This window comes from Contarinia nasturtii, unplaced genomic scaffold, assembly GCF_009176525.2.
Source record: "Contarinia nasturtii isolate CC-2019 unplaced genomic scaffold, AAFC_CNas_1.1 Cnas_scaffold_129, whole genome shotgun sequence".
Lineage (NCBI taxonomy): Eukaryota > Metazoa > Arthropoda > Insecta > Diptera > Cecidomyiidae > Contarinia > Contarinia nasturtii.
In genome coordinates, this window is record NW_022197486.1 from 1,274,469 (window position 1) to 1,293,827 (window position 19,359).

Genomic DNA, 19,359 nt, shown 5'->3' on the forward strand with positions numbered 1-19,359 from the left:
AGAGAAAGCTTAATCTAAAATGTCCAATATTTGGAGATAGACCCGTAAAAGAATTTTAATTATCGAAAAAATTCAACCATCTGTCTGTTATTTGGAGTTTTCATTACACGCAGTACTGTAAATGTAAATGTGGCAATTTTCGAAACGCAGCAGTTAAAATAAATAGAAGGTATTGTGTTCAAAGTTAAAATATATTTTATTCAACAGTTTTTGTTACACATTTTTTCATTTTGAATTAATACTGAAATTATGTATAATTTTTAATATATGCGATAAATATCTGTTGTTTTGTTTTCTTTTTTTTATTTTGTTAAATCTTGGGATACGTTTGACAGTAACATGCTCTTTGAATGTAAAAATAAAAAAAATCTACGATAATGATAATATAATAAACATTGAAACAGTGCAACTGTCCAATTCAATAAAAGTATATTATTATATTATTCAAAATAATTCTTCGACGAACTTTGCCGCCATTATTCCGTTTCAACCTTGATCATAATTTTATTGAATATACTTAATGTTTTGTTTTACCTTAAATGAATAAATTAGGGAAAACTATGTGAAAATTTTCTTCTTTAAAAAAAAAACTTTTTCCATAATTCACTTGTGATTATATAATGTCGTTATGTGAATTTTTTGCTTTTTCTTAGTCAACAAAAGCAAAACTGGATCAAAAACGAATCGGGCATCAAAACTAAGGATTTTCATTGGAAAGTGACTTGTGTCAAAGTGCTTCTTTACACATTATATGCTTAATAAATTTGTTTTTGATTCAAATGCAGACTTGCGTTCTCTTTTCTATATTTAATAATATGCTCGAAACACATGCACACACCCTTTTTTCGTTTTTTTTTAAACATCGCTAATTCAAGTAGAAAAATATAAAAGCGTTGAGAAAAAACGTAAGTAAAGAATTTTTATTTGCAAATCACTTGACTATGTTTTTTCCTACCCTTTCACTTTCTTTGCCATTCTCATTCACAAGACCAGGAAATTTTTTTTATTGCATTTTAGTCGCTTTTGCTTGGAAATATTCTGGAGGGAGCTATACATAATGTTTTGAAAAGGATGCCAAAAGGGTGTGAACTGGGTCCAAGGATTCAACTGAAATCATTTGAACGAATTAAACGGAAATAAAGAAAACGATAAGTAATGCCATTCATGACATAAAATGGAAAGGAATCTCAAATGTGAACAGTATACTTTTTAAATGGATTTATTTTCATGTTCACATCGGACTCATATGAATTATTTTTAATATGATTTTAATAGTATTTCAATCATGATGCCAAATTACAAAAGAAGGTCAAATGGAAAGATAAACTGAAGAATTGACATTATATTATAAATCAAAAAATATAATCGAAACAATTAAATTCAAACTATCACAGTTGATCCTACTTGTTATTTAATCAGTTTGTTAGCGTAAGTAGACTTTAAAATGAAATTGTAAACTATCGCAAAAAATGCTTGGAAAAAAATCAATCGAACTCGCGATTGACAATCTCTTTAAATATATCAAAAACTAAAGTTAAGCAAAATTAGCAAATTTCACTGCATTTAGACAACAACATATGTTCGGAGTAAATTTATTCTATACAAAAATAAAATTGGGCGACCAAATGTATCAAGATATGAATCAGAATTTTTACCAAATGATTATTTATTTGGCCAACCGCACAAAAATTTTTTCTTCTCACTCAAGTTTAGTTGTTTATTCTATATATCAATCAAATCTAAAGAAAATATATTTCAGAGTTCTGACAAAACGAAAATTGAAGAAAAGAAAAGAAATTATTTTTTTTTAACAAATCCCATTGAAAGAAAATAAACCGAATCTTGATAACATAATTTAACAATTTTTATGCGAATCATATTTCTGACATAAAAATGTTAGGTTTTAAATATTTCCAATCTTCTTCTTGTTTTCTTGTTTTTAATCTCTCTCTCTCTCTTCCTCTCTCTCGTTTCATTTTCCAATCCCAATCCAATGATCAAGTTTCAATGCTTTTGTTTTAACGATAGTTTTTACAACAAATCCTTAAATATTGACATATTATCTCAATTTCATTTGTAACATTGTACTTCAAATATTTTTTTTTGTATAATAATTTATAATTTACTTCTTTGAAAATATATCTGGTGCGATTTTCAGCTAGAGAAAGAAAAATAATCGGCACTAACTTAAGTCAATTGGTGGATAAATGAAATCGAATAGCCGAATGGAAAAAATGACTTTTCTAAATATGCCTAAAATCGATTTATTGATGATAAAAATAATGAGATAAAAACTCATTTGTTTTCTCTCATAATATCGTAAAATCAATTTAAGTGAGGTTCTCACTTTAAAGAATCCATGTGAGAATTCTTCCTTTTTTGAGTACAAGCGCGCGCGCAAAATGAAGAGAGAAAGGTTGCCCAAACTAATGTGTAAGCTGTTTTCGTACCAATGCATCAAGCAATCGTAATTTGGCTTTTTTCTGTTTATATAATGCGTACGTTTCTTCGATGGCTATACGATCGGATTTTAGCATCTTTCGGCCATTTTGTTCTTCAAACACTTCTTCAAATTCTTTGATGGTGCGTCGCAATTTTTTCTTTTCATCGCGTACAATTTCTAAACTTCGTGTCAAACCGTCCAATGACATTTCGTGCACATTTTCATTGATTGAACTTGATGTATCGGTTGAATCGGTGGATGAATCAATGCCGGATGCAACATTACTGCCCATTACTTCTGTATCGGATGGCGGTGGTGTTAATGATATAGCGGCCACTGTGAATGCCATCGCTTCATGTTCAAGAATTGTTGGAAGTTCGGATGGATTACTTATGCCCGAGCCGGCAATTGATACCGTACGATTTACAAGCCGTTTAATAACACGATATCGATTGTAAAGCAAACGGGCTGCATCACGTTCATCGCGGGTGGTCGGCCGTCCATATAATGATTCCAAATAGAGTAGAGCACGTTGCACTGCAGTTTTTTCTTGTACCAATTGATCGGCAGTCATTTCTTCCAAAACTTCCGGCCGATGCTCTTCACCACGTTTGATTTGAAGGCGCTATTTTTATTAACCGAAGAAGAAAAAAAACGAACGGAAAAGGATATTATTTTCTCTTCCCGTGAACTAGAAGATTAAAAACCAACAAAAAAAAAATCTATAAATTAAAACTTACTTTCTCAATTTCAGCGATGGTATCTATCATGTTCTGCACTTTACTATCGTTGGCTGTGGTGTGTGTGCTTTTGTATCCCATTGCATTCATTGGATCAGCTTTGAGTGCTTGTTTTTCTTTGCGCAATTTATGTATGTCGGCGAGTGCATTTTTCACATAACGTTCGTTTAGTTTAATCGAAAGTGATGGCCGATAACCATTTTCCATTTCAAAATTTTCCTCAAATGTTGCAACACGTTTTTTCAATGCAATCAAACGTTTATTGATTTGCTTTAGTTTTTCATCGGGCGTTGTAAATACATTTGGCAATTGGTTACTTTTCATTAAATCGCGTGTCTTTAAATTTTCACCTTTTGCAAAATGTGGAATCGATACGGCGACAAATGATTCATTTCGTAATTTCATATCGGTGTCACGTGTATTGTTTACATGATCAAATTTATCGTCAGCAAACCGTTGACTTTTTACTGGTTCATGTGTACAATCCCATGGCAGTGATTCATGTCTCGATGTAGTAATTGGCGATCGTAGACCCGATGGTGATATTGGCATAAAATCGGTGTAATCGTTATTGTCATTATGATCGGAAAATGATGACGATAAATCATTGTAATCATCGCCATATTCACTCGAAATGGATGATTGCAATTCGAATTGTCGTTTGAAATCAATCGCTGATGTTGCCGGTGTTGGTACGACCGTTTTCGTACTGGTGAAACCTCTTCGTTCTGATTTCATGGTTGTGATATCATATTTGTATGTACTTTCATTGTGCTCGCTATCCGTTGAACTTGACTGGCGAATCAATGATGGTGCCGATGACTTTTTACTCGATGACGATTTTCGAAATCCTTGTGCTGCACGTGCCTTACAAAACCGTTCGCTGCTTCGCCTATAATATGTTTGTTTGTTTTTTTTTCGGGAAAAAAACAGTAAATTTATCATAAAGTTGATATGAAGAAAAAAAATTGAAAAAAAAAAACAAAAAACATTTGTTCATTTATAATTACCGATCAGACATTGTTTGCATATCAGAGAGTGCGTCATTGTTATGGTTGTTTGTATCCCGATTCGGTGAGACTCGTAGTTTGTGTGAAAAATCGAATGTACGTGATCTTGCCGGACTAGTTTCAGAGCGACGATATGCATCACGTAAAATTTCCTGTACTTCGTTATTGGCCGATTTTATTGATGCAACATCATCGTTAAATTGATAAGATCGTCTATTTATAATGCATTCATCATCATCATTGTCATCATCGTCGTCGTCGTCGTCATCCTCGTCTGGTGCCTGTTTCGTTTGAAGCAATGGCGTTGTTACACCATCAATTTCATTAGCCGGTTGCTTAATTTCCTCATGCGATGACACACGTCGAATCACTTCATAGTCAATATTTGGCAAATATTCTTCACTATTCGATCGCACCAATTTTCGATCTTGTGTTATTGACGATGTTGAATCTTGTCGCTCTTTACGCTTTCGTGAAACATTTTGTTGATTCCATTCTTGTGGATCAATCACTTGCGGTAAATAGGTCGATGTGAATTGCGCCGAATTATTATCCGAATCAACCAGTATAGGATACTTAGCATTGCTCTGATCTCGCGATGACGTCGATGAGCTGGTCAAACAACTCAAATCATCGCTTTTACCTCTCGTTGATGGATTTCGCATGCCGCACTACAAAACGAAATAAAAAAACAAAAACAATTAGTGGACATTTGACGACAATAAAAGCGAACGAAATAACAAAAGAGAAACAGTTCCAACACCAACACCAACAACATAAAAAAACATCGATGAAATTACATCGATTCCTATTTAATATTGTACAGTTGAATGGAATAATCACAATTTTTGATTGAAGCAATTTGTCAATTGATTGAAATGTGCTCGAATTGATTTTCATTATGACATGTGATCGAGGTTTGCGTTTCCGTTTGATTGGCAATTACTCACAAAAATTCAACTTATTTCCTCAATAGCAAAACCTACAACTTCATAACTGTTTATGTTTTTTTTCTTGTTTTTTTCTTGTTTTTTTTTTCTGTCATTTATTTAACCAGAAAAGCTGATGAAATGATTTGTTTACATGCAATCAAATGCCAAGGAGGCATTATGAAGGAAAACATCATTGAATTTTGAACAACAATTAATTAAGGTTCATTGGTTTACTTATATATTTCAACATTTTCTTTTTTGAAAAATACAATGCGCTGGAGACGCAGAAGCCTATTTTGGAGTGACTTAACAATTTCACATAATAATCAATGTTTGTTGTCAACAATGTTGGAAAATATAACAAAATATAACAAACACGTTTGCACAAGGTCACTTTGAAAAACTTACAAGAAGCGAAGCCTTTTGTTTTCCATGGAAAGCCCCACAGATTCATTAGTAATGCAGAAACAACATTTAATATTTTCTTTTCTTCGACTCTCTCTCTCTCTTGTGTAATAGGTTTGTTTTTCTTTTTATACTCATTGACATTTAGATAGTTATACATATGTATTATGTTTTAGAAGAAAATAAAAATAAGTTTTTGCAATCACATTATAGCGAAAGCGAATATGTCTGTGAAGAGACCAAGAGCATGAGTTTTAGAATTTTGTTTTGGAAAAAAGTATCTATGTGCTATTTGTCGCTGCGTAAAAAATCGGTTGTAGATTTGTGGTATCAGTTGTTGTCGAATTTCATTCATGAATATATTTGGCGAAAGGCGCATGCTCGTGGTCACTTGCTTTTGTAGTAGGATAGGGAAGTGTTTCCTTTTTTTGTGTGTTGATGGAAAAGACGACATAAAATAACAAACACTCGTACAGAGTATTTTCTTCTGCATGGAAAATGTTTACGTGCCGATTCGCATGAATTTAACTCTAGCCAATTTTAATTAGTTCTGATGTAAATGAAGACCGAGAGTCGGTTGAAAAGATATAATGTCACGTATACAAAAGTAAATATAGAAGCATTAAATAAAAATTGACAAATCTAGGGGCTTTCATCTATTTGTTCATACAAATTTATACACAACATTCACGTCCTATTCATCATATATTCGATTAAAATTTCTCGCCTATACCAGTGAATAAGGTGTATTTTAAACTGCAGTGTACACACACACACACAGTATTATGGCTACACAGAATCGAAGAAGATCCGCACAAGAGAGAATAAAAAAACATGCCATAGACGAAATATATACCAAATATATGCAGTTATGCACATTTATATGCGCGTATTACAGATGATTTTGCAATATAGTTCACTATTTACAGTAAATAAAAGCCCCTAGTGACAAATATTAGCTTTGCAACGAAAATTTATTGATGCGTCGCTAATTTCATTTAACGCTTTAATTCGCAAGCACACAAACATTCCTCTATTTTATGAATCCTGTTTGTTTGATTTGCTCCTTTTGCTTCACTATAACTGCAGTACACACAGCCAGTAGGCAAAAAAAATACTTTTTTCTTCTATCGAGACTTGTTTTACATACGCACCCAATCCATTGAGGTTTGATGGAAACGCACGAATGATGGTACGCATAAATTGCGACGCAATAAATCGAATTTTGGGCGGTTATGCGGCCGGAAGGTATGTGCGGTCTATGTTATACTACGCGCTAATTCGTTGAAAACTTGAACGACACAAATGGTGCTTAAGATATAAGAAACAAGTCGAAAGGTATTTACCGTTCTCTTTTCGGATAACAACAAACAATACAATTAATGCAATAATTATTTTCTAAATCGATACTATATTTTAGATCAAACACTTTTTCGGCATTGGTTCAAAACGATAATTTAGCGAAAGCAAAGAGACAAGAAAATATCAAGAGATGCGACATTTAGAAAGCAAATCACAACTGAATCGACTGATGCCACAGTCCCATTATATATATGCGAAATCATGAGATTCGACTAGTTTTATGTTAATCTTTCTCAGCTTAATTGGAAAATAAGACCTTAAATATCTTAATCAGACCATAAAGAAACTAGTTTCAGTATCTGGTGACAACGGGTATAATCTTTTTATTTCATTGAATATCTAATCTTTTTTTTAAATCATCTCTCCTAATTTGTTTTTTTCTTATGCTTCCATATCGAGTGTTTATATAACAAAAATTTCTAGTGGGTGTTATTATGTGTTACCGTGCATCAACATAAATTGAAGATTATGATAAAAATAAACAGATGAATTTTGAAATGAGATTAATTCTATCGAAAGTTCTCGAATTCTCTATAGACAAAAGAAAACCGCTCACCTTTATTTCAGTATCATTATTATCATCATCATCATCATTTTCATTGAATCTCACTGAATCCGAATGATATGGCTTAGGCGGCGTAAAATATTTCATAAAAATTCCCTTAATCATATTGTTTCAATTGGTTTTCAAATTCGTAACGCATAATAAATGAAATGTGCTTAAAGGCACATACGCGTGCAAACGTGGAGATTTTCCGTCGTTTCTTTGGTTTGTTTGAATTATGATTGATTGTTTGATTAATGAGCGTTTTAACTAAATTATTTCAACACAATATCGTTGTTAGCTGGAATCGATTGGTTGACGGGTGGAAATGTGTGTTCAAAAATTTAATTTGGCCAAAAAAAATTGTAAAATTACAGCAAAACCACAAACAATTAATTCGGTTCGAACATTAACCACATTTATCATTGTATCAAATACGCACTTATTTCAAACAGGCCACTTGAAATAAACGCGGAAGCACGGAATAATTTTTTTTCTTTCTGTTCGTTCTTGTTTCTATCACGCACAAAATTGACTTTAATTAATTTCTTTTATGATTTAGTGTTGTTTTCCCGTTGTCAACTTTTTCTTTAAGCGGAATCGGCAATTTTTTCATTTCATAAATTCTTCTCGTTTCAAATTGATATCAATAAGTTTAAGACATTTATAATTGTTTTTAAAAAAAATATTTATTTGAAATGTCATCGATGCTTTGTATTTGTTGCGTTGATTTTTTTTATCCTTTTGGATTTTGCACAATGTATGATCTGAAGACAATTGACACACAAAAATAAATATACGACTTAATGTAGCAACAGCAAAACGGAGACTGTATAAACATCGCCATCGGTGTCAGTTGGAGTGATATTACTTGATTATAAACACAACGAGCGGTGTGTTGTATGTTGTATGCGTAAAGCATTCATACAAAGGAACATATCCATTCATAGTAGTATCAAATGAAATGAATAAGGAACGGAATACATGCTGTGTGTGTGTGTGCGCGTGCGACAGAAGTAAATATACACCAAAAGACGAACGTATGCATGTTTTTGGCACGTTCTTTCTCGGCCATACTCGTGTTAATACATGTACTGGTTTTGTATTTACACTTCCCTTATTCCATAAGTACAAGCTACATTGCACAATACAAATATCCACTCGATTCCGTATACGTTCAGACATATTTTTATTTCGTTCATTGTCTACTGATGCAGAGCGTATCACTTTTTTGTCGTTGAGAATTACTAATTACGATATAATGAATGGTTGTATGCTCAATTTTTGCGGACATTATAAATGCTCATGTCGAGTGGGTTTCAACACATTGAATGATAATTTATATTCAATCAAACTATACTCCTTTTTTTATAAAAATAGCACATTTGTAATAAAATCATATATGCAAATCGTTCAATGCAACTGCCTTAATGAACTACATCAATTTTCATCGTATCTTCAATTTCCTTATGCCATGCCGTTAGACGACAGACGACGGACGACAGAGATAATGAATGAAATGAAATGCAAACGAAATTTCCGATCTATCGAATATTGAATGTTGATATTGGTTCATTTGAAATGCATTATTTTCCGATTTTATGCAGATTTAATGTGGAAATTGATGCCAAAATTAACATTTTCATTAATGCCTGCATTATGGCGAATTGTCCTGCATGAGCATTCATTTTACACACACAAATATGGTTTCAAACACTAGTTGCCAATATGCTAATAAATGGATTTTAAAACTTGATTTGCCTTTTGCACACACTCTCGCTCTCCGCCGAAAGATTGATTGCATGAGTATATGCAACGATACATTGATAGATCAAAGAAAAATCTTTTCCAATACCGGAACCATCTATAAACGGATTTGATGTGTCACGAGATTAATAGCATTTGATTCGAATCTTTTCAACTATTCTCACCAATTCGCATGACCTTCAAATGAACGAGAGACTTTTTCTCCCGACATTTCACATTCTATAACAACGTGTGAAATTTCATCTATTTTTTGCGTTTGTAAACATATGGCGAGTCGAAATAATCTCTTTTTTTTGTATTTTATTCTCATTCGACGGATTTGGTGAGAATTCATTGTGTGTCTCGATTTTAAAACTCGAAACAATAGCATGTCTTAAAATAAGTCTCGAATGGAAAATTTTATGATATCTCAAACTAACCCTCTAGTACATCAATTTTTTCAGAGGTCATCGATATTTTTTTAGGTTTTGTGCAAAATGCAAAATTCATCGGTTTGCTTCAAAATCGCTATAAACAAAAATCTGAGAACAATCAAAACCATTATTTTCTTGTTTCAAAAATATTTCCATTTTGATCACGAAATATTTTTCAATCAAAATTTCTTTTTTCGTGCATGTTAATGCAACCGGCTAGTATAAGATTAAGAACAATAAAATGTGGGACAATAATATATATACTCCGCACTAAAGGCAGTGCTATGCACTAGAGGGTTAAGATTTGACAGCGCGCTAAAGAGAAATGTCGAAGCGACTGAGCTAAATAAAAACCTCTGTTTACATACGTTCAAAAAGCGTTGAGCAAAAAAAAAATGAAATAACCACCATCTCACGTGACTCCGTTCACTTTGGCATTAAAATAGCACAAATGACTTTTGTGCGGTGAGTGATTTTTTGTGATGATGTAATTTTTTTTCTGTTGCAGTTGTTCTCTGTGATAACCGCTAGACTTGTAACGATGACGGTTAGACTTTTTTTTCGATATTATGTACATAAATAAGTGATTTGGCAAAATTCATTGTGGCGCGTGACTTTTACACACTTTATTTTTGCTCTGAATCATTTTATTTATATATCCGGATCTTTTTCTTTTGCTACTTCAGTCGATGAATTTACGTCAATTCATTTATATTTCGAAAATTGGTTCCGCATTTTTGTGCGTTTACAAATATATTTGTTGCTATTTTTAATATATCTAACACATGTTTTGGCCAAGATTTTGAATCAAATATATCGTTTTGGTCATTTATCATATGAAAGTTGAAAATATAGCACGTTGACTGATAGATGAAAGAACTGAAATAAGAACTGGCACGTAATAAAAACACGTAAATTGGCACACAGTATCAATGTACAATAACAAGATCAAGTGACATTCACATCCTGAGAGAAATTACTTGTACATGTCTCTATTTTGTTGCACCGTCATTTGCCTTGTTTGACGTCGAATTCTTTATCATATCAAATATCTAATTTGTTTGTTGTCCAGACAGTGGCATTCAATTTCGAAAGTGTTTGTGTGTGTGATCAATTCCTGCCTTACAATCAATCGAATCGTGATTTTATTGACGAAGAATAAGAAGAATGGTCATCAAATTATCACATATGAATAAAATATTTGATTGATTTTTATTGCCGTCAATCGATTTGATGTGAGCATATTTAATTCAAAATAAAGCCAAAAAACAAGCAAATTTCATTCAATTGCCTACATGAAGAACTTAATATGATTCGACAAAATATTTAGATGAAATCTATTTATAAATAATTTTTACTTACCAAGCAAGCCTTTAAAGACTTCCAAGCGTTTCGCGCAATGACGTGTATTTTTGCTGTTTGCGGTTACCAAATAAATATTATTAGATAGCTGCATACAATTTATGCAAGCTATCGGGGATGGGTATGTGTGTATTCTATATATTTAAAGTGTACGCAGAGCGTCGTGCAGCCAAAATTGGAATTATGGTTGCGATCGATGCAGATTCACTCAAGTTATCTCGTTATCTCCGTTTGTCTTTCCGTCTCCCCTAGGGTAGACTGAACGAACACCAGAATTGCGTATATTTTCTTTCTACTCGAAACGAGAAAATATATTTCTATTCTTTTTATGGCTTGGTATCTTCGCAATCTGTATAAACACCAATTCGTTTTTCTCTATTCGGCAAATACACGCACAGGCCGTTAATTTCAATTATGTGTGTATTGTTGCAGCTAATGTGGCTTATTTTTGGACTGAGAGATAATGAGTGTGGGTTGAATCACACCGTAGATGCCCGCCAACTTGATGTTTCTCAAAAAAAAAATCGCAATATTTTATTCGTTCAATGTTTTCGAAACGAATTTTCCTTTTTCCTCGGAATTTCTTATTTTTTTTTTTCTTAATTCTGTGCTTCGATTTTCAGATCATGCAAAATTTGATGACAACAAGACGAAATATAAAAATAACGGGCGTCCTTTTTCTCGAACAAATTCAAAATGCCCAAATTTATTTGTCGAAATTGATTTCGTGTTGTTTACTTTTTGAGCGTATATGCGAAATATTTATGTCACACTTTGAATTGTGGTGTTGTGTGTGTGTGCGATTGAGTAAAACTTAATTTTGGGTTTGTATATTTGTCGTATTATATATGTGTGGTTTGCTTCTTTGTTCTGATTTTTTCCACAAATTTTTTCCAAATTTATCCAAGTGGAGGCATATCCCGATCTCTGCACATTTTTGACGTTACTCGGGAGTTACTCTAGAGTTAGATAGTTGTTAACCAAAATCGTCGAATTGTTGAACGAAAAATTATGGCTGTTTTAGGAAATGAGTTGACACCAGACGATAGTTTAACATGAATGTAAATTACGGACCGAAAAAAAGAGTTTAAATGATTTATAGATGTGATATAGCGTTAGCCAACACGATGATATTCAACTGGGTTTATATGGATTTCCTTATTACTCCGTTTTCTATTTACGTGTTCAGAGTGTCTTTATGGCACTCCCGTCTCTATAATTGCTTTCTCATTGGTTTTGTATTTGATGGTGACAATTAGTGATATTTTCTCTCTCTCTCTCTTTGATCGAGAGTATTGGATGAGGCTATTGTGAATGCCAATAAATTACCGATTCTCTTGTCAAAATTTATCTAATTATTTTGTTGTGATTCACTTTTATCCATGAATTTCATAATTCGATATTGATTCGTTTCGTATAGATAAATTTTCATCATTTGGCACTTGTGCTGATAATAAATTTATTTTTATTTATTTATTTTCAAATGTTTATCAATACTCAATCGATGTTTTATATTATTTGCGAATTTTTATTACTGTTTACTTATTTGATGGTTTTTCTTGTCAACACCTTCTTTTAGCTCCTCCACTCTGGTTCCACCAGGCGATGCAATTTGTTGAAATACGTCTACTTTTAGCACAAATAAAAGGAATCACTATGAAACCGTTACAACAAAATAACGGCTGCTTTTTGATGCTCTTCCGAACGTAAATTACGCAGTTGAATTTTCCACCGAATATTCGTACACACTGTGCATATATGCTCGTGTTTAACTTTTCCAATCCAAATCAAATTGTATGATGCACGTACATGTGTACGACGACAAATATCAATAACAACAAGTAAGCAAGAAATTGGCGAAAAAATATCACTTTCCTTGTCGATTCTCACGCACCGCTCATGTTCCGAGTATGCTAGGCCGAGACTGGTGTGTGTGTCACGGAGAAATATCCAACAACAACGAAAAACACCAGACAAACACTAGTGATGCGAGTGACAATTGGTACGCAATCGCGGAAATTTTTTTCTTCTATTTCGGCTTTGGTGTATTTCCCACAAGAAGACTTCTGTCGAATAACCCAGTGAAAATTATATCTATCCCTCCCTTTCTCTCTCACACTCCTTTTCTCATTCACTTTCTGTCAAAGGCGACGTCGAATTTTCCGGTTACGCATGTATTTCTCTTCTCGTTCGATTCGATGCAATAGATGTTGATGTTTACACACAGAGCATCTATATATTCGTATCTATTTAAATCGATTTGGGCCGCTGCTACTGATATTACGATCTATTTAGGCGTTTCTAACGCATATTTCCCCACTCTGATGTGGAAGATGTTTTTTCTTCTTCTTTTTCTCTCTTTTAAATTAGATGTCCTTCAAAAAATTAGCTGCAAGTAAACAAAAACACAAACAAAATTGATCAGTTTAAAAATATTACATTTGACCGCGAATCAATGCAAAAGCATTTATTTATTTCATATATGCCATCAGTTTCAGAAATTGAAAATCCAAAACCAGAACAATATAAAATGTGTCACAATGTGTGAATGTCTTTCCGAAAAAAACAGAAAAAAAATATTAATGAAATAAACAATTTTAATTTTTCAAGTCATGTGACTGTGATGATTGCAATTGACTTTTATTTATACATCATTTGTTTCATTTTAAATGTTCATTTTTCGTAAAACGCTTGCAATCAGTTAAAGACACAAAGAATGAACAAAAAGCGAAAATTCCTTAGCAAAGAATTTACGTGTATGTTGGTATGTATTTGTACAAGTGTGCTATAACCGATTGCTGTTAATGAATTGCAATAACAGCCATAATGATTCACACTTAAATTTTTTTTATTGTCAATAAAAAGTCACGCGAATACCATGCAAACCACCAAAACAAATCGTGTTGTCAACGCTGTGCCAATATAAATAAAAAGGAAACAATAATAAGTGCATTGTGCAACTGGGCACAATCGTCCACCTGTGATTCGAGCTGTTTTTGCTTGATGTGCCGCAACAGTATTACGGCCCATAATTTACAGTTTCATATTATCAATTGTTTGGAAAATTGTAATCCAATTTGGAAAAAAAGAGAATTTACTCAAGACACGCGAACTTTTTGATCACCGAAACGAAGCCATACATAAACAAGAAAAAAAAAAACATTTTAAGTCGATTTTCAATCTTGTGACTTTTGGCACTAATAATAAATCGGTCTTCTCTCATCTCACCAATTGAACTTGAACAACGGCTAAATGAAATTAACAATCGTTTTTTTATTCGCTGCACATTCAAATTCGATATTTTAATTAACTAATGCAAACTTTCAACTCAAAGTGAACGAGTATCAAGCTAATGGAATGAAAACGAATAGAAAACATGTAAGGTGAAATAGCATCAATTCAACATTAACAACAAAAGTAACAAGGAGGAGAAAGAGAGAGAGAGAGAGGGGTAGAGAGCGCAAAAACAGAAGAAAGAAAATGAATAAAAGCGCAAAAGAAGCGTTCGTCATGTGACGCGCAATGCAAAATGTGGATTATGGAGGATTTATTGCAAGTTGCAATTGCAAAAATCGAGTCATGGACGTTCAACGAACTCAAGCGAGTGAGAACAGTGTGTAATGGTTGTGTTTCTCTATTTCACTTCGTCGTGTGTTTTTTCTATTACTCACTTTATAGTGCACACTTTCCCGATTGACGTCTAGTCGACGTCATTTGAACTGTATGCACTGTCTTGCACCTACCTGATGTGCTACCACCTTATGTATTTGCATTGGATGTTGCAATACATACGCATACAATGTAATACTTCGATCGGAAATTCAATCAGTGGCCAAATGCTTTTAATTACTCGGTTACTTGCACCAATGTCACCTTATATAACATTTTCTTTAACTTTTTATTCGATATATTTTTTTTATTTTACAATCGTTTTTTTATCGCTCAAGCATTTCACCGAACAGCATGTGCCATGTCTCTTTTACTGCTCGATTGCCATTGATATATTTTGGCGGAAATCTCGATTGGAAATGGAAAATTCTCGAAATAAAAATGTAAAATGCGAATGGAACAGCATGTCATGCAAAATAATAGATATTCAATTATGCTGAATGATGATGATGATGATGATGAAATGATACGAAGATTAATTGTTCACAAACCTGTTTTTGAAATGTATTGTTATTGCTTGAGGTAAAATTGTTGTGTTGAAAATAGCTGCCAAACATGCGAATAAATTTCTACGTACAGGTGTTTGGCGTTTTTCAATTTTCTCTTTTCTACAATTAATTTCATCAAATTTTCCGTGTAATGAATGAGAAAACACGACGGAAGGAACCGAACGGCAACGAACAATGAAAAAAATAAATGTGAACAAAACTCAACGCTAACATGGAATTGTATCGAAAATTATTAGATAAAAGTATAAGTTTAATCATCTGCTTGTACTGCACGAGACTAATAAACTTGCGAAAAGTGAATCGAAACTACCGAAAATATTCATCCAAGCTATACATATATTCTTGTTGTTACTGTTGTTGTGCCGTTTTTTCTGTTCCCGTTTTTCAAACGGATAAAATGCAAGTCCATGTAAATGCACACAGACACGTACACGCTACCGATGATCGATTAGATACAAACAAGTTGTAGAAAGAGGGAGAAAAAGATTGAGCAATGTAGAAAATGAGCGAAATAGAGAGAGAGAGAGAGAGAGAGAAAGGGAGGAATCACACTTTGAGAAATGTTACGTTGTGCTTGTATTGGGATGTGCTTTACAAATACCTCACACAAAAATTGTAGTGGTACTGGTTGATTTTGATGAATATTGTTGTTTTCCCGTTTTATTCGTATATGGCTTCCCACGAAATGTGAAAAAAATGTTTGAAAGAAAATTTAAGCAAAACGGCTCATCAGACTACCCAATTTAAAATTTTTCTTCTTCTGTTGGCCCGGTGAATTGCGCAAAAGGTAATACACACATATGCACACTAAGGCTTTTTATCCATTTTTGTTTGCCATCATCACATGATGACGAGAGTTGCGAATACAAAAGCAACCGAAGAACAAAAAAAAATGTTAGGAACAAAACAAAAACAAAGAGAAAAAAAATTGGTAAACAACATTTATAGTGTCAATCGATATGTTGATGTACGTGAGAAAGCATGTTGAATGCTCCAGCCAGTTGTTATCAGGGGAAAAGTTGTCCTAAAATATTTCGGTTTTGTGGTGTGGCACGAATTCAAATTGCAAAAGCAATATTTGCAGCACGAAATGGATAGAAAGAGTGAGTAACAGTTTATCGAGGCAATGTTTGTTATGTTGATGATCCCCTTGGGGTGGCAAGATAAGGGCTTGTTTTATACGTGTTTGGGGCTGGCTTTTGTGTTTTCATTTTCCGTCGCTGCTTTTGTATACTATATGCTTACAATGAGTTTTAGTTTTATTCCTCTTCAGTACTTATTGTGGTAGAACATGGTATGGGAAAAAAGTCTACCCATGTTACGGCCTTCTGTTAAATCAATAGAATGAATCTTGCGCACTGGAAGCATAACACAAACGAACGTATCGTAGGTTGATTTTTTCTCTCTTTATAAACACAAATCTATGCTCTTTTATATTATAAGTCTAGCTATTCATGTAACTGAAATTCTTTTCTCCTCTTCTCTTTTACTCTCTCATTCGAAAGAGGGTCCATTTCTCATTCTTTCCATACCTCTCTATCTCTTTCTTCTCGTTTTCGAAATCGTATTTTATCCACTCGTTTCTTCTTTTCCCTGTAACAAACATTATACTGAAATTGCGTCCTTTAAGTGGTTACCCAACTTGAAAATATCTTCACTTGCGTTTACAAATGAATAGAAAGCAATTGAAATGAATGATGTATGGCAAATTATTATTTACAAACATGAAAAACACTTTAAATCGATTGATCAAACCTCATGAAAAATATCGTATGATTAAAATTCTGAAGGACGATTTTTTTTTTCGTCACTATCATTCACGGTCAAATTAAATTTTTGCCAGTGACTTTTTAAATTTCGATATAAAATATGTTAGCCAAAATACACCATGTTCATGGTTAACATTTAGATATTACAGCATTGCTGCTCTTGTTTTTCTACGGCAAACACATCTCATGGGAAACCGAAGAAACGAAGTAAACATATGCTTATTATTTGGAGAGTATACGCATCCCACGCAATTCGCTTTGTTGTCATATTATCAGTGCGTTGTGTTCCGGTGTGTCCAGATTCTTGTTGGATATTTACTGTACATGTGTGTTGTACAACAATTCCGTTGCACGAATTCTAATTGCTTTCGTCTGAAGAAGAGATGAAGCGAATGAAAAAAAATGACACTCCATCGAAATATTAGCATTGAAACTTGTTTTTTCGGCTATTTAAACACTACATAATTCATTATTTCCCTGTTTGCATCCCAGCAAACAAAAATGTAACGTTTTTCACTCATTTTGTTGGTAGTTTTCATGCCAAATAGAAGGTACACACATAGTATAAATTTGTATGATACCGATTCTTGTTCAAAGTGTACCACAACTGCCTGCAGACTGGATATCAAGTATGAGATGGTGTTATGATTTTGCCAAAGGTTATCATCACAACAAAAATGAGTAAGCGACAAATTCAGTCAATTGTCGCATATCCAAATCCACCACAACCACGTTTAGTTTCCAAAATCGTAGTATTGGTCAAAATGAAACTAAATGACGCCGGTGAATGGGTATATGTAGCAATACAAACCAAAACTATTTGAGATCGATAGATCGTTGCGGCCAAATGTATCATGTACAAAGGTAATCGAAATTGATTTATTAGATTTTGATTGAATGTTTATTATATGGATCGTTGTGTTTTCAATGATAGGCCACTGTGAGTGGTTCGGCGAAGAAATCCATCCATCCATCAGTAAAGCGTCCAAGACCACCACCTCATGATGAATGGTTCTATGAGTATTACGGCGAGTGGTACAACGTAGCGGATATCGGCGAAGACATTTTGCAGGAAGATAAGTTTGGAAATATCATTGTGCATATGCTTGACAATTATTGAACAAACACCGACGTCATTTAGTATTAAGATTAGATAAAATAATGTAACAATACATAAGTGTGCTTATCTGTGGCCTTGCAAACTAATTAGATAATAATTAGGTCTTGATGAATCCAATAGTGGATCATTGCGATAGTCGTACAAGTGCACCGCGTACATCTTGTACGTTTGTAGGTGAGTAAAGTTTATTGAAAAAAGTTCAATATTGATGACTATGAATTATTTTTCTCTTTTTTTCTCCCATTGATGACGGTGAATATGATCGAAACTACACACAAATCTGGGCCAAAATCTTGACCGTGAATTTGTGCCTGTCAATGGATGATTTTGAGTTGGAAAATGTTGCTTGGGATGTCATTCAATCACATCTGTAGTATAGTAACTAAGTTGGTACAGAATAATGCCTTCAAATACAAAAAGGATCACATGCTCTATACTAAATAAATTGAGTTTGGTCAAGATTCTATGTCTAATACCACCACAATTATGCTTCCGTGCGTATTTGAATGGTAGGTATATTCCCATTGCAAATGATTAGTAGTTTGGTTTTTCGTGCGGATGTTTGTTCTAATAACGAATCAATTAATTTTGACCTCAATCGCTTCAAGCGGTCTTTTAATTAAAACCCATATATTTTAGTGAATGAGGAATAGAGAAAACCGCAAAACGAATTTAATGACAATCAAACAACATTTTTTTATCTGAATATGATTTATGCTGTCAATCGCAAGCAATCACAATAAGGAAAAAGACTAAATGCCAATGAACTGACATTTCTAAAAATATGTACTTTCTTTTTTTTTTGTCATCAAAACCGCTTATTGATTGACATCAATTTATTTGCACCCATCGAATGATAAAATATTCATTCAAAACTATTTAACGTTATAATTATACGCACGCATCGGATCACTCACCTCGAAAATCCTAAAAAAACGACACAATGCCTGTTTGTGTTTTTTTCCACTACTGAGAACTACTTCTATTTCTCAATCCAGTACGAAAAAAGCGATGTCAATCACTTTTCCCAAATTTTGTCAATTAAAAAAGAAAACTTCCCCGTTCACGCGCGCACTCTTAAATTACAATGATTGTAAATATGCGGCTCGTGGCCAACTTTTGAATAAATTACTAAACGAGAATCGAATTAATCAAATTTGTTAATTTTTTTTTTGATGTTCCTAAATAAACACAACGTACGAGCGTTAGCTTAAAGACTTTTCGATACACTGTGATATGCATATGTGAAATAATTTCTAATGCAAGTTCATGACACATACTCTCATATCGCATATATGCAAGAGTGAAAGAATG

The 19,359-nt window shown here is 33.3% G+C and overlaps 1 protein-coding gene across 4 annotated transcripts; it reads right to left on the reverse strand.

Moving 5' to 3' along the window:
- Positions 1 to 273: 273 nt before the first annotated feature.
- On the reverse strand, positions 274 to 19,270 carry LOC116341348 (protein FAM13A). 4 transcript variants are annotated; one of them, XM_031768356.1, is made up of 5 exons: positions 18,963 to 19,270; positions 10,979 to 13,367; positions 4,194 to 4,864; positions 3,184 to 4,075; positions 274 to 3,068 (listed from the first exon to the last, which is right to left on the reverse strand). In XM_031768356.1, exons 3-5 carry the CDS (start codon positions 4,856 to 4,858, stop codon positions 2,427 to 2,429), a joined length of 2,199 nt encoding a protein of 732 aa, XP_031624216.1. In that variant the 5' UTR covers positions 4,859 to 4,864; positions 10,979 to 13,367; positions 18,963 to 19,270; the 3' UTR covers positions 274 to 2,426. The 4 variants fall into 4 exon arrangements, with proteins under 4 accessions (XP_031624216.1, XP_031624225.1, XP_031624208.1 ...); XM_031768365.1 differs by lacking the exon at positions 18,963 to 19,270 and adding an exon at positions 15,139 to 15,340; XM_031768348.1 differs by lacking the exons at positions 10,979 to 13,367; positions 18,963 to 19,270 and adding an exon at positions 7,449 to 8,140.
- Between the last annotated feature and the right edge of the window lie 89 nt (positions 19,271 to 19,359).